At 45.8% G+C, this 12,132-nt stretch overlaps 1 protein-coding gene across 1 annotated transcript in view; it reads right to left on the bottom strand.

The window, feature by feature from the left end:
* Nucleotides 1-6,261: 6,261 nt before the first annotated feature.
* The window catches only part of adgra1b (adhesion G protein-coupled receptor A1b), a 202,709-nt gene continuing 196,838 nt past the window's right edge, over nucleotides 6,262-12,132 (bottom strand). Inside the window, exons 18-19 of the mRNA XM_080781504.1 lie at nucleotides 9,790-9,885; nucleotides 6,262-8,972 (exon numbers count right to left, since the gene is read on the bottom strand). Of these exons, the coding sequence (XP_080637630.1) occupies nucleotides 7,409-8,972; nucleotides 9,790-9,885 (1,660 nt within the window). The 3' untranslated portion in view covers nucleotides 6,262-7,408. The remainder of the gene's footprint in view (nucleotides 8,973-9,789; nucleotides 9,886-12,132) is intronic.

Here is a 12,132-nt window from a genome sequence, read left to right as displayed (position 1 = left end):
TCAAAAATAGCAGACCTACAAGCTCGTAGCGCGCCACTCGGTGGCGCGCTATGAGCTTGTAGATCTGCTATTTTTCAATAGCTAAAGCATAACATGATGCGAACACCAAAACGGGTTCCCGGTCAGAATGGGATAGGGATGCACAATAATCGGCCCGATAATTATTATTGGCCCGATATCAGTAATTATGACATCATAATTATAATAGGCCTGATAACATTAATAGCTTCGATAATATTATTGTATATTTATTTTATGTATTATTTTCATATGCTTGCAGTTCTGCTAAATGATTATTTGTTGAATCTGCTGATTGTTTGAATCTGCTGACAAAGCACCCAGCGTGTCATAGGTATGATATACAGTATTTGCTTAGGTCAAAGCTACGGGACCTAAGCAAATAATCAGAAATCGGATATCGGTCATAATTTCATAATCGTACACCTCTACTTTCCACCACTGACTTCATGGCTGTACTCCCCTTGCATGCCATAATGTTGGTTGTGTTGTGTTGTGGGGAAGATGTCTCCTTCCTTTCCTGGACAAATTCATTGTCATAAGTGTCACGAAAACGGAAGAAACTCAAAATCTTGCCCCAATAAACCGATGTTCAAGGAGAACCAGTTCAAATTGTGCTGCAGGCTCCGCTTGCGGCTTGAGTGGCCCTCCTAAAGGCCTCACCGAGGGCTAATTATAATACTGCAACTTCTAACGCAAACAATTGGTGCATACGGTACATGGATATAAAACACTATCCACGGTGCACCCTCACTAACTTGCCCATGCATACTCATGCGTGTTTACCAAGGCATTTGTAGTAGCATGAAATAAAAAACGCGGATAATTGTATCGTAAACACACAGCTGTGTCGCTAAAACCAGATCCATTTTTAATGAAACAGATGCCATATCCTGGGCAATTTTATGTACTTCAGCGAACAAGTCGCCACGCCCACCTTTTGTTGGCCTTCTTCCATCCTCCAAACACACACGATAAAAGTCTCAGTGCTAATTTATCCATTTCTAACTCGGAGAGTACACGGATTTAACCAAATGGTCCTTTCGGTTACATGTGCGCGCTCTCTGAGTTAAAATGACTCAACAGGGAACACGCTTCCTTGCCTCAGAAACACCCCGTATAATTAAAACACATTAGCCCTCATACTCATTATCACTGTTCACTAATCACTATTACAACTCATTGGCACCATTTTAATTTTCTTTGGGGGGGTGTGGGGGGTTGGTGCCATGTAACCTTGTAAAAAAAAATAAACAAAAAAATGAATATCTACATATAATCTCCAGCTGAGTATTAAATGTGCTCATGCATTTCACGGCCTGTCAGGCCCTGGGTCTGATTTGTGATGCACACAATGACACTGTGTCTCATTTCCAGGGACATGCATGCTCAGCACGAACGCACAGTGTACCAATGAACACACACACAGACACACACGCACGCGCACACACGACCGCCAGTCAAGTCGAGCCGGCTATCATATGAGAACCTTCCCTTGGGAGAATATTTTTTTCTCCCAAGGAGAACATCTCAATCTCCATCACCACTGTCAGAAGGAATGTATACAGTTGCAAGAGAGAGTCAGGCATTCATACATCCTTCATGATACATACATACATACATACATACATTCCTCCATCTCTTTTTCATTCTCCCACTAACGCTCTCTTGGGACGCATGCATAAAACTGTATAGGCATACACACGGAAACAAGAGTAAAATATGTTATCTTTTTCATTGCATGGTGAAAAAATACATTTATTGATGTAGAAAAAAGTGAAAAGTGACTTTGTTTGGGTCTTGTCACAGTACCACAGCTGAGAACTTTATGGTGGCAGAAGTGGCCATGGGTGAGACATTGCTGACTCGGCAAGCTCCTTTTTGGACATGGCTGTATTTTGCGTGTCTTAAGTACCAGGTCTTATTACTTAACTTAAGACCTGGAGGCGTGGTCAATGCTCTTTGGCCACTCAGAATAGCCAGATGACATTGATCACACCTCCAGGTCTTAAGTTAAGTAATAAGACCTGGTACTCAAGACACGCAAAATACAGCCCAATGTCTGCTACAGTCAGATGGCAACAGAGATGAGATTAGAGACCTGCAGTACCAAATACACAGTGAAACCACCACCATGTGTTCATTTTAACTGTAGATAATCAAATCGATAAGTTGGGTCTATTTGGTTACAATGGCACACTCCCTTAAGTTACAAATGGATAAATTAACCCACTTGGACCCCGGCATCTATAATTCGGGAGGGGGGTGGCTGGCTCTTTTTTTTCTGAGATTTGGTGTACAGTTAAACGGTGTATAGTTGCAACTCGGGTCAGTTTCACTAAGACCAGAGGGTTTAAGTGGTCAACACCTAAGGTCTTTATTGTATAGGTCTAATAACAAATAATAGGACAAATAAAAGCTCAGGCTGCTCCGAAGACAGACACAGCACCAGCAAATATACAGTAGTGCACATTATGAGTACGGCAAATATCCTTGAAGCGCCGATCTGTCCCATTCATCGAGTGTGAATTGTGTTTTCTTTGTTTCGTTTTTGTTTGTTTTAGCTGAAAAATTGTGATACTGTCACAAAGACCATTCCCAGTGATTTTCAACCAAGAGGGACCAGCTGCACAAACAACTCTTTTTAGAAGAATATTGTGTGGTTTAATATATGTCGGCTCGTGGCTTGACTTCAGGTTGACACAGAAAACAGCACGGCCAGCGTTAGAACTGGTTGAGAATTGAGAACACCTGTTAAAGTCATGGTGGCCACAAGTCTGTCAGCAAGCGTCCAAGATGGCTCAAAGGAGCCCTCATACACTGTGATCACTTTATTGGAATGGACAGTTCCTCAACCATCATTATGTTCGGGCACATTTTCAAACATTTCCAAAATGTTTTAAACACAAAAATAGTGAAAATAGACACTTTGACCAGAAGCTCACAATGTGTTGGGCTGTTTTTGTAGATTGGCCATTTTCACTATTTGTCATACGACAAAGTAGCTTAACCACTTAAACACTTTATAATTCAGTTGACCAGCATCCAACAAGAGTCTGTGCTTGGCCTCGTCCTTTTTCTTTCCCAATACACCAAACTCTTTTGCAGAAAATATCCGATCTATATGCTCACAACAACGTGACACATTGTGGACTTGTAGTACATACGTACTGTACGTACATCAGCTATTTTCACTGAATGTTTGCCAGTTATAAATGAATGTTTGCATAACATGACACATGCCCAGAATAATGACACCGAGGTTCGTGTGGTTCCCCCGGCATCCGTATGCTATGAAGGAAAGCCGTCACAGGAATTAGCCGATCTACAAGCTTGTATACGGGCTGTTTTTCCCAATGAAGATATTTAATGTAGAGTGAAAACGGAAAACGCCCTAGTACGGAGAACTGGGGGGACTCCGCTCAAGAATGTAGGTTTATGAGTCACATGTTGGGGCGCCTATACAATATCACCTGCTGCCCTAGCTCTGGTCCATAGCCCTAACGCCGTCGCATTAGAGCTATGGGACTTTCCACTTCATGCGATCACATGAAATGCAGACCAGCCTCTCGACAAAAAATAAAAAGTATGTTTTCGCTACTCACCAATACAAAGACGGTTTGCGTGATGACAAACGCCTACTTTCCGCGGTGGACGCACTCTGAGCCACCCAACCACACGTATAAAATGCACTTTTTTGGCCAGAGAAGGATTTATTTTCACTGGAAGGAAAAATCTTGTCTATATCGGCGCAGTGGAGTAACAAAGTATTTTTCGTCCGGTGAAAAAAGAAAATCTTTTTCTAGCAAAAAAATGCATTTCATATACGTGGGGGGCTCAGAGTGTGTCCACCGCAATGCAACAGCATTACAGCTATGGACCAGAGTTACCGCTGCCCCAGAGCCCAGACCATGGATATAACCTCTGTTGTCTCTACAAAGCCAAATCTGTGAAAAATCTGCAAAGCAAAGCAAACGCTTACCAATAGCTTTCTTTACAAATGTGTTCATAAAGGTGTCTACTATCACCTCTCAATTTGTTCCACCCCAACTCCCTTGGGAAACTTTGTGACAGCTGCTGAAAGTTGGGGTAGGCCTATCATTAACAACCTATGCATGTGTTCTAGTTTGACCCGTCAAACTAGGGTTTTTTCATGATTCTGAATTCCATTGCAAGCATTTGTTTTGCAAGCTATTGATGCATTTATTTTGTAGATTGGCCACATATTTGGCTAACTTTACATAATGATATGGACTTCATGTCATCATCTTTGATGTCTCCAAGGAAGTCGTTTAGCTCTCTGGTTCTCAACCTGTCTGATGGGGTCCACGGTGGTATTGCATGATACGATAACGTTAATATTAAAAAAGTGATACGAATAAATAAGAGAGCTTTAAGAGCTCAGAACATACTACGTTAGTGCCATTGTTCCGAGGTGGGACACGATCGAACGATTGATCGTTATTAAATTAAACGTGCTCTGAAAATGCGGTCGAACACTGTTGAGAAGTGGAACCCAGAAAAAGGTTGAGAACCACTGGTTTAGCTATTACAAAAAAGGGAAGAAATACCACATTTTCTCTCTGTAGAAATCTCTCTCTCTCTCTCTCTCTGAACACATATTTCCTTGACAAACATGACCAGCTCTGGTAGGCCAAACATGGGTAGTGCATTTCTATTTCAGATGTGACAGAAATCAAGTTAAACAAAAAAAACAAAAATTGCAAAAAAAAATGCATTTAAAAACAATGTTCGTTTCTAAACTCAGATACTGAGTATTAATAACATAGAGGTCAGTCTTTTTTTTTTCTTTTCTTTTTTTTTTAACCATACATTTTTCTTTACATATAGATTTATTTTATTCTTAAATATCTTATTTCTCTTATAAAATAATTAATCAGAAACCAATTCTATATACATAGGACAAGAGTGCACACGAGTCTGGGTAAATGGATGGCGTTGCATGCCAAGAAGAAGGTGGGTTTTGCAAGGGCAGGGGTTTGCTGTGTCATACTTCTTCACCACATACGGTATATATGGATCTGTTTATTTCCCTCCTCCTCCTGCCACAGTCACTGGTGAATAAGTGGTTCCCTTGGTGAGCGTCATTCTCAGTATCACCATTCATAAAACAAACAAGGCTGTTCTAAATCAATAAAGAGCCTCTTTTATGTACTCTGCTGAGTGGCAATGCTTCAAAGTGATTGTGACCTTCAATGGTAACAATGGGGACTGATCCATACAGTATACTCCAGAAGCCTTGGCCTCGCTCAATGCCAGATGGCCGGCTAAGCTATAGCTAGCCACCGAAATATTGTGGTGTTTTCTCGGATAGGGCCTCGTCCAAAAATAAATGTTATTTTTGTTCCCCCCTCCCCCAGGCCCACCCCCCCCCACCCCCTTTTGTTGGAATGGAGATCTGTTATTGGAAAATCATATTAGTTGAGAAATAGGCTTAATCCATGACTGTGAAATGGCACCGAAAACAGGAAGAATAAAATAAAAATAAAATACAATACATGGCATGTTGCAGCAGTCTAATCTGGTCAAGAGACAAGAGACAGTGTAATGGCAATTAAGGAATTGGCATTGGCTTGCACTGTAATAATCATAATAATAATAATAAAGTACAAACAAAAAAGTAAATAGTAGCTACATTACAACAAAGTATGCACACTGTGGGGCATTAAAGGAAAAAGAACAATTGCATTTTCTTCCCATTGATTTCAGTGAGTCATTAACAACAATGTTAAAACGGCCTACATTGTTATTTTTCCATTGGTTTTATAATAAAGGGGACAGAACACTGATACAGGGCAAAGGCAGGTTTTTCCCAAGGTGTACCCTCAGTAACGTAAGTCTCTGGCGCACTCATGCTCACAACAACACTCGCCGCTTCTCCTAAAGCTGTTAAGTGTCTCATTTGTTTTTCTTCTTTCTTTTTTTTTTTTTTACAAATATAGCTTCTTCACGACAACGTATGAAATATCGATTCATCAAATATTGACTTTAGAATGCCTGGGGGGGTGGGGGGTAGGCTATGTGCGGAATACACACACTTGTGGGAGCAGAGTTGATGTGGCACAGTGTTAAACCTTATGATGTACAATGACATGAACTCTCATGGTGTTATAGTGGCGTCAGCTCTCTATTCACAATGGCAATGTCCTAGTTTTTGTGGTCTCCCAGTGCCCCCCCCGTCCCCCCCCCCCTTCCCCCCCATAAAGTAACACAACAGTAAAAGACATCGTACACACAGCACAATCAATATCAACCCGGTAAGAGGATAAACTCTACGTGTGTGGATTTCACTGCTCTTTTCGGTTGCTCTTTAATTTTTCACAGCTATCTCTGGCAAGCGGCAATATCTTTGTATATTATTTATCAAAATCTCTTAGTAGATCATATTCACAGTTGATAGTAAGGTTGCTTTTGTCTGACTGGCAAAAATACCCAATGGAGTCTAAAATTGCTGGTTTAAGTTTGTCTAAAACCTGGATGGCAAGAGTTTCTTGAAGAACTGGAGGTATGTCGTCAGAGACTAATGGATGGATTCAAAGTGTAAAAGTACATTTAAGCACTAACACATATTCATACACCCAACCATCCGTTTTCTCATACATGTATATACACACACACACACACACAAACACACACACACACACACACACACACACACACACACACACACATACATGTGTGTAGTATTATGAAGTGGTAAAATAACATCTTACAAATCTTGACGGAAGAATTTCTGTCCTGTGTCGAATGCCATAGAGAGACCGTACACATTGATGTCAGATTTCTGTACAGCGATACAGGACATGTACTGTATGTGAATAATATGAGGACATACAAAAAAGAAAAACACTCTTGATTGTGACGTGTAATTTTTTTTCCTTTTCTTTTTTTTAATCCTACAAAGGGGGATGGTTGGTGAGGGCTTATTTTTCTGGAGGAAAGGGTTGGGTCGAGGCAGAAGGTCTCCAGACTATAGTCTGTGTGGTTCTACTACAGGGTCGTTTCATTCCTCCAGGGCCCGGTGTGTATATTCCCTGTGCTGTCTCCAGACTATAGTCTGTGGATACTACACGTGGTTTCATTCCTCCAGGGCCCGGTGTGTATATTCCCTGTGCTGTCTCCAGACTATAGTCTGTGGATACTACACTGTGGTTTCATTCCTCCAGGGTCCGGTGCGTATATTCCCTGTGCTGTCTCCAGACTATAGTCTGTGGATACTACACGGTGGTTTCATTCCTCCAGGGCCCGGTGCGTATATTCCCTGTGCTGTCTCCAGACTATAGTCTGTGGATACTACACGGTGGTTTCATTCCTCCAGGGCCCGGTGCGTATATTCCCTGTGCTGTCTCCAGACTATAGTCTGTGGATACTACACGGTGGTTTCATTCCTCCAGGGCCCGGTGCGTATATTCCCTGTGCTGTCCGACGTGTACAGGAGCCCTTCGTGAAGGCCCCCCTTCAGGATCCCGTTGTTCTGATTGGGCGGGATCTGGGGGTAGGATTGTCTGCGCGGGCCGGCGGCGGCGGCTGTGGCCGCCGCAGCAACGTGCATCTCCAGGTGGTGATGCGGCGCCGCCGCCGCCACCAGGTCGTCCTCCGCCGCCGCCATTTTGCCACAGCCACACAGAAAGGTCCCTGTGCCGCCGTCGCCCCCGCCCGCCTCCGCGTGGCACAGCGTGGGGAACAGGTCCGCCTTGGAGCAGCACATGTGCCTGTGGCAGGGATTGTGACACGCCAGCTCGTGGACCGCGCTGACCGAGGCGGCGGCACACGCATGGCCGCACGTGTGATGCCCCGCTTCGTGGGGGGCGGCCAGGTGCGGGCAGAGGGCGTGGGCGACGTGGTGCTCGTGCGTGCTGCACGGGCTGTCCGTGTGCGAGCTGTGCGGGCTGCCGCCGTCGTCCACGCTGGACGGGATGTGATAGGCGTACTCGCGCTCGTTCCCCGGCGCTCCTCCTCCTCCGCCGGCCCCACCGCCCCCAGCCCGGTGGCGACCGAAACGCGAGCGGCCCTTAGTCCTGACGCTGCTGCCCTTGAGGCAGCGGTGCAGGTGGATCCCGGGCCGGTAGCCGCCCTCGGCCTCGGCCAGCAGCACGTGGGCGCTGGGCGCCGGCTCCTCGTCCATGATCAGCTGCTGGCTGTGCAGGGCGGCGCAGCACGGCGCCACCACCGCGGGGCCGGCCAGGCACGTCTGAGCCGACGGCAGGGGAGCGTGTTTGCAGTGGCTGTGGCCGCAGCCCATCAGGGCCTTGCTTCCCGGGCACCCGGGCGAGTCGTTGTGGTGGCAGTGGCCGTGGCCGTGGCCATACCCACCACCCCCACCACCACCGTGCCCCGGGGTGTCCCCGTTCACGTTGACCTTGGGCCGGGCCGGTCCGCCGGGCCCCTGGGCAGCGCCGCCGCGTCGTCCGGGGCAACACGAGCACCAGCAGTGCCAGACGTCGTCGCGCTTGGCGCAGTGGTGGATGAGCACGAACAGCCCCAGCGTGACGGAGAAGGCGCCGTACAGGCAGCTGAAGATCATGTCCAGGAAGTGGCCCTGCGTCACGGCCAGCGCCCCGAAGGTCCACGTGGCCAGGAACAGGAAGAGGGTGAAGGCGGCCGTGCGCACCTGGGCCTTGAAGGAGTGCTCGTTGGCCAACAGCGCGGGGTTGATGGGCACTCCCGGGCAGCCGGCCGGGCACTGGCCGCTGCCCGGCGGGTGCGTGGCCAGCGCCCCGGGCTCCGCCGCCGGCCCCTGGATGCAGTGCGTGGGCACGTCGTGGACCGCCAGCCTCTGGTGCTCCTCGCTCAGCTGCTTCAGCTCGTACTTCTTCTCGGGGTGTCGACGCAGCTGGACGAAGGTGCACAGGAAGTAGACGCACGTCACCAGGACGATGAAGGACACGGGGCCGAAGAAGGCTCCCAAGCTGGGCTCCCACGCCATCCAGCAGCTAAAACACGCACGCGCACGCACACACACACACACACACACGACACGCCAGACACGCACAGGCGCATAAGTGTGCACACGTACACACACAAAATGTTAGCTTCATCATTACCACATGACCTCTTTAAGCTATTTAGTAAACACATAAAAACAAACAACATGCCGGGTTCATCAAACACTAATAAATCCGCCTTTGAAAATCAGAATGGGTGGAGGCGTGTGTGTACCTGCCTGGAAATCTGACTCAGGCAATCGAAACTTTGATTTGTTTATGGCGATCATTATCCACATGTATAATTAGAGATACATGAATGTCATTAACAAAGTCACCGACAAGATAATACTGTAAAACTACAAAAGTGTGCTCCTTGGACAGCACAGTTCTCCACCAGGCCGTGTTGCCTACCCAGGGCCCGCAAACTGTGGCCACTTGGAATGGGATCCAAAAAATAATCTAATTTATACAGAGATTTTTAAAGAAATTGGGATGGAGGTCCTTCCTTGGCTTGGTGGGAACGAGCGTGCAAAGTTTCCAAGCAATCGGACGCTGCATTCATCATGTATTGATCAGATGGCTAAAGAGATACTGTGTATAGATATGCGTGTGGTTTGGACAAAATCTGTAGGAGTAATATTTGCTCTGGCCTTCAGGGAGTAAGCATGCATGCACAGTTTCACAACGATCGGTCCAATGATGCCGGAGAGGAGCTGTACACACACACACAGACAGACAGACGCACGCACGCACACACGCACGCACGCACGCACACTCTTGACAACAATGCTCTGGCAGTTTGACCAGGGGTGAAAGGACTTACTATGGCGCTTGCTCCCCACTGCCATAGTTGTCAATATTGACAGCTGCGGTGACCCCGCAGATAATGAGAGGGACTCCACCACTCACTAAATAAAACCTGAGGGGGGGAGAGAGAGAGAGAGAGAGAGAGAGAGAGAGAATGCATTATGAATTGTGATTTATAATCCCTTTTCTTGAAAACAGTAAAATTTCAAATTTTGACCTTGACCTCTTTGAGGCAGCCTACCAAGTTTCATGAAAGTTCTCAGCGGCTCACAGTCAGACAGACAGACCAAAGTTATTATAGATTACATTTTTTAAATCTGTTTTTATTTTTATTTTTATGTTTGTACTTTTCAGTTAGTTTTAATTGGTTGTTAAAGCTTGTTTGCTACTGTAGTTTACCCTGCCCTGGTGATAATCTATACGCCTCATTTGGGATACTAGACCTGTGCCCCTCGGCCAGAGGAAAATGGGAACGCAAGTAACTAGTTTAATGACTTCATTCCTGTCAACGTTTTCTCTTGTTTTTCGGGTTAGTGCACCTTTGAAAACCATAATAACTTGCCTTCAAACGTTCAGTGACGAATTTTAGAGTTTAGTATTGAGTTTAGGAAACTGTCAAAACTCCGGAAAATTGAAGTGCTGCTAATAGCAGCACTTCAAGACAAAATAATGTCTTGCCAGACATTATTTTCAGATTTCAGAAGTTGTTCAAAGACAAGTGGTTTCATTAAAATAAATGTCAGTACGGAAGATTTACTGAGTTGGAGTATGATGAAAGGTTTCACGAATATTGTACTTGATTCATTACCCAAAGCACTAGAATACATTGTCTATAATTTAATGTTGGAGCTCCCATCTCTCTTATGCAATTAATTGCTGCCTCTGCGATTTGGAAATTGCAGCAGTTCATATTTAGATTCATTATTTTCTTTCCAGGCGTACCATGTACATCACTTTGACAGAAACCACTTGTGAGTCAATAGAAGGTACTCTACACTCTACAGTATGCTTTTGGGGAAATCTGCTGCCATGTGCAAAACAACATCAATTTACAGAGGACTTTAAACACAACAATCTAATCTAAATTAATCTCACACGCTAGAGAAATCAATGTAATTGCTCCACCCACCCCCCCATTCAATTGGTTTTAAAACCTGTTGCACTTGTATTATGCATTATTATGAAAAGTATATTTGAACTTCTCCACATGCACGCATTTTAAATTTGTTTTGAACAAGTGTGGGAGAGAACATCTCCCTCCGAAGTAACCGCAGAAAGAAACCCAGTCCTTTGCACCCCTCCCCCTCCTTCCACTGCCATCCTCTCTCTCTCCTCCACTCTATTTCCTCGTCCGTCCTTCCTTCTCAATCTCAACCCTCTGTCAGCACTCTAGCCTTTTTTCCCCCCCTACCATTCCATCATGGTCTCGGCTTCTATTCTTTTTTCCTCTCTGCCCCCCACCCCCTGTCCTCTCTCCATCACACGGCAGCCATCCCCAAAATTCAATTACAATCAAGATGTTTGTCTGGGCCTATAGTGTGGGGGCGAGGGCGGGGCATTGCTGGCCTGTCAAGTGTCTTTGCGAGGAGCGGTTTCCCCCCCCAGGGACGCCCTCCTCTCCCCACCAGAAAGCCATTTACACAGCCGTCAGACAGATAAGGCATAAATGAGAAGAAGTGGTGGATGTTAAAGCCTCCATCCCCTCACCCCCAGCATCCTCCTGCCCCCTCCCCCGTGCTCCATGACCCTCATTCCTTCTTGTCTCACTTACAGTACAGTGCGTTTTAACAGCGGGCGACAAGCCTGACATATTTTCTGGAATTAAGTGCGTTATTTGTCTATGGAAGCGGTTCGCAAACTGTTTTGGCCCAGGTACCATTTGGGGAGGGAAGATTTTTTTCCAGGTACCCCCTCATCCTCGCAAAACCGATTTGCAACCTTACATTTAGATGCCATTTAGATGCCATTGAAACTATTTGTATTAAGACATTTCAATGAAAGTCACAACACATTTTCACAATAGAATAGATGTAGACCTATTTGACAGTGCAGAAACATAATTGCCTTCCTTGATGCATCAATTAAGCGTCAACGACCATCAGCTGGTCACAGTCACAGACACTCGGCCTCTGCAGCGCTCTAACTGAAAGAGGCTGCATGGAGTCTGTTTCATTTCTATCCAAAGGCCCTTGAATGAATGAATAAATAAATAACCCTGGCTATGCGACCCCCATGGACCCCACATTGGGAACCACTGGTCTATGGGACCCGGCAACTACTGGCGATAGCAGGCGAAGAGGTTATAGTCTGAAAGTGGGCGGAGGAACGTCGAACCGAAAACATGACAATATTTTATCTT

Source organism: Protomyctophum bolini (genome assembly GCF_963924005.1).
Source record: "Protomyctophum bolini genome assembly, chromosome: 14".
NCBI lineage: Eukaryota > Metazoa > Chordata > Actinopteri > Myctophiformes > Myctophidae > Protomyctophum > Protomyctophum bolini.
This window is presented reverse-complemented; position numbering and strand designations above follow the sequence as displayed.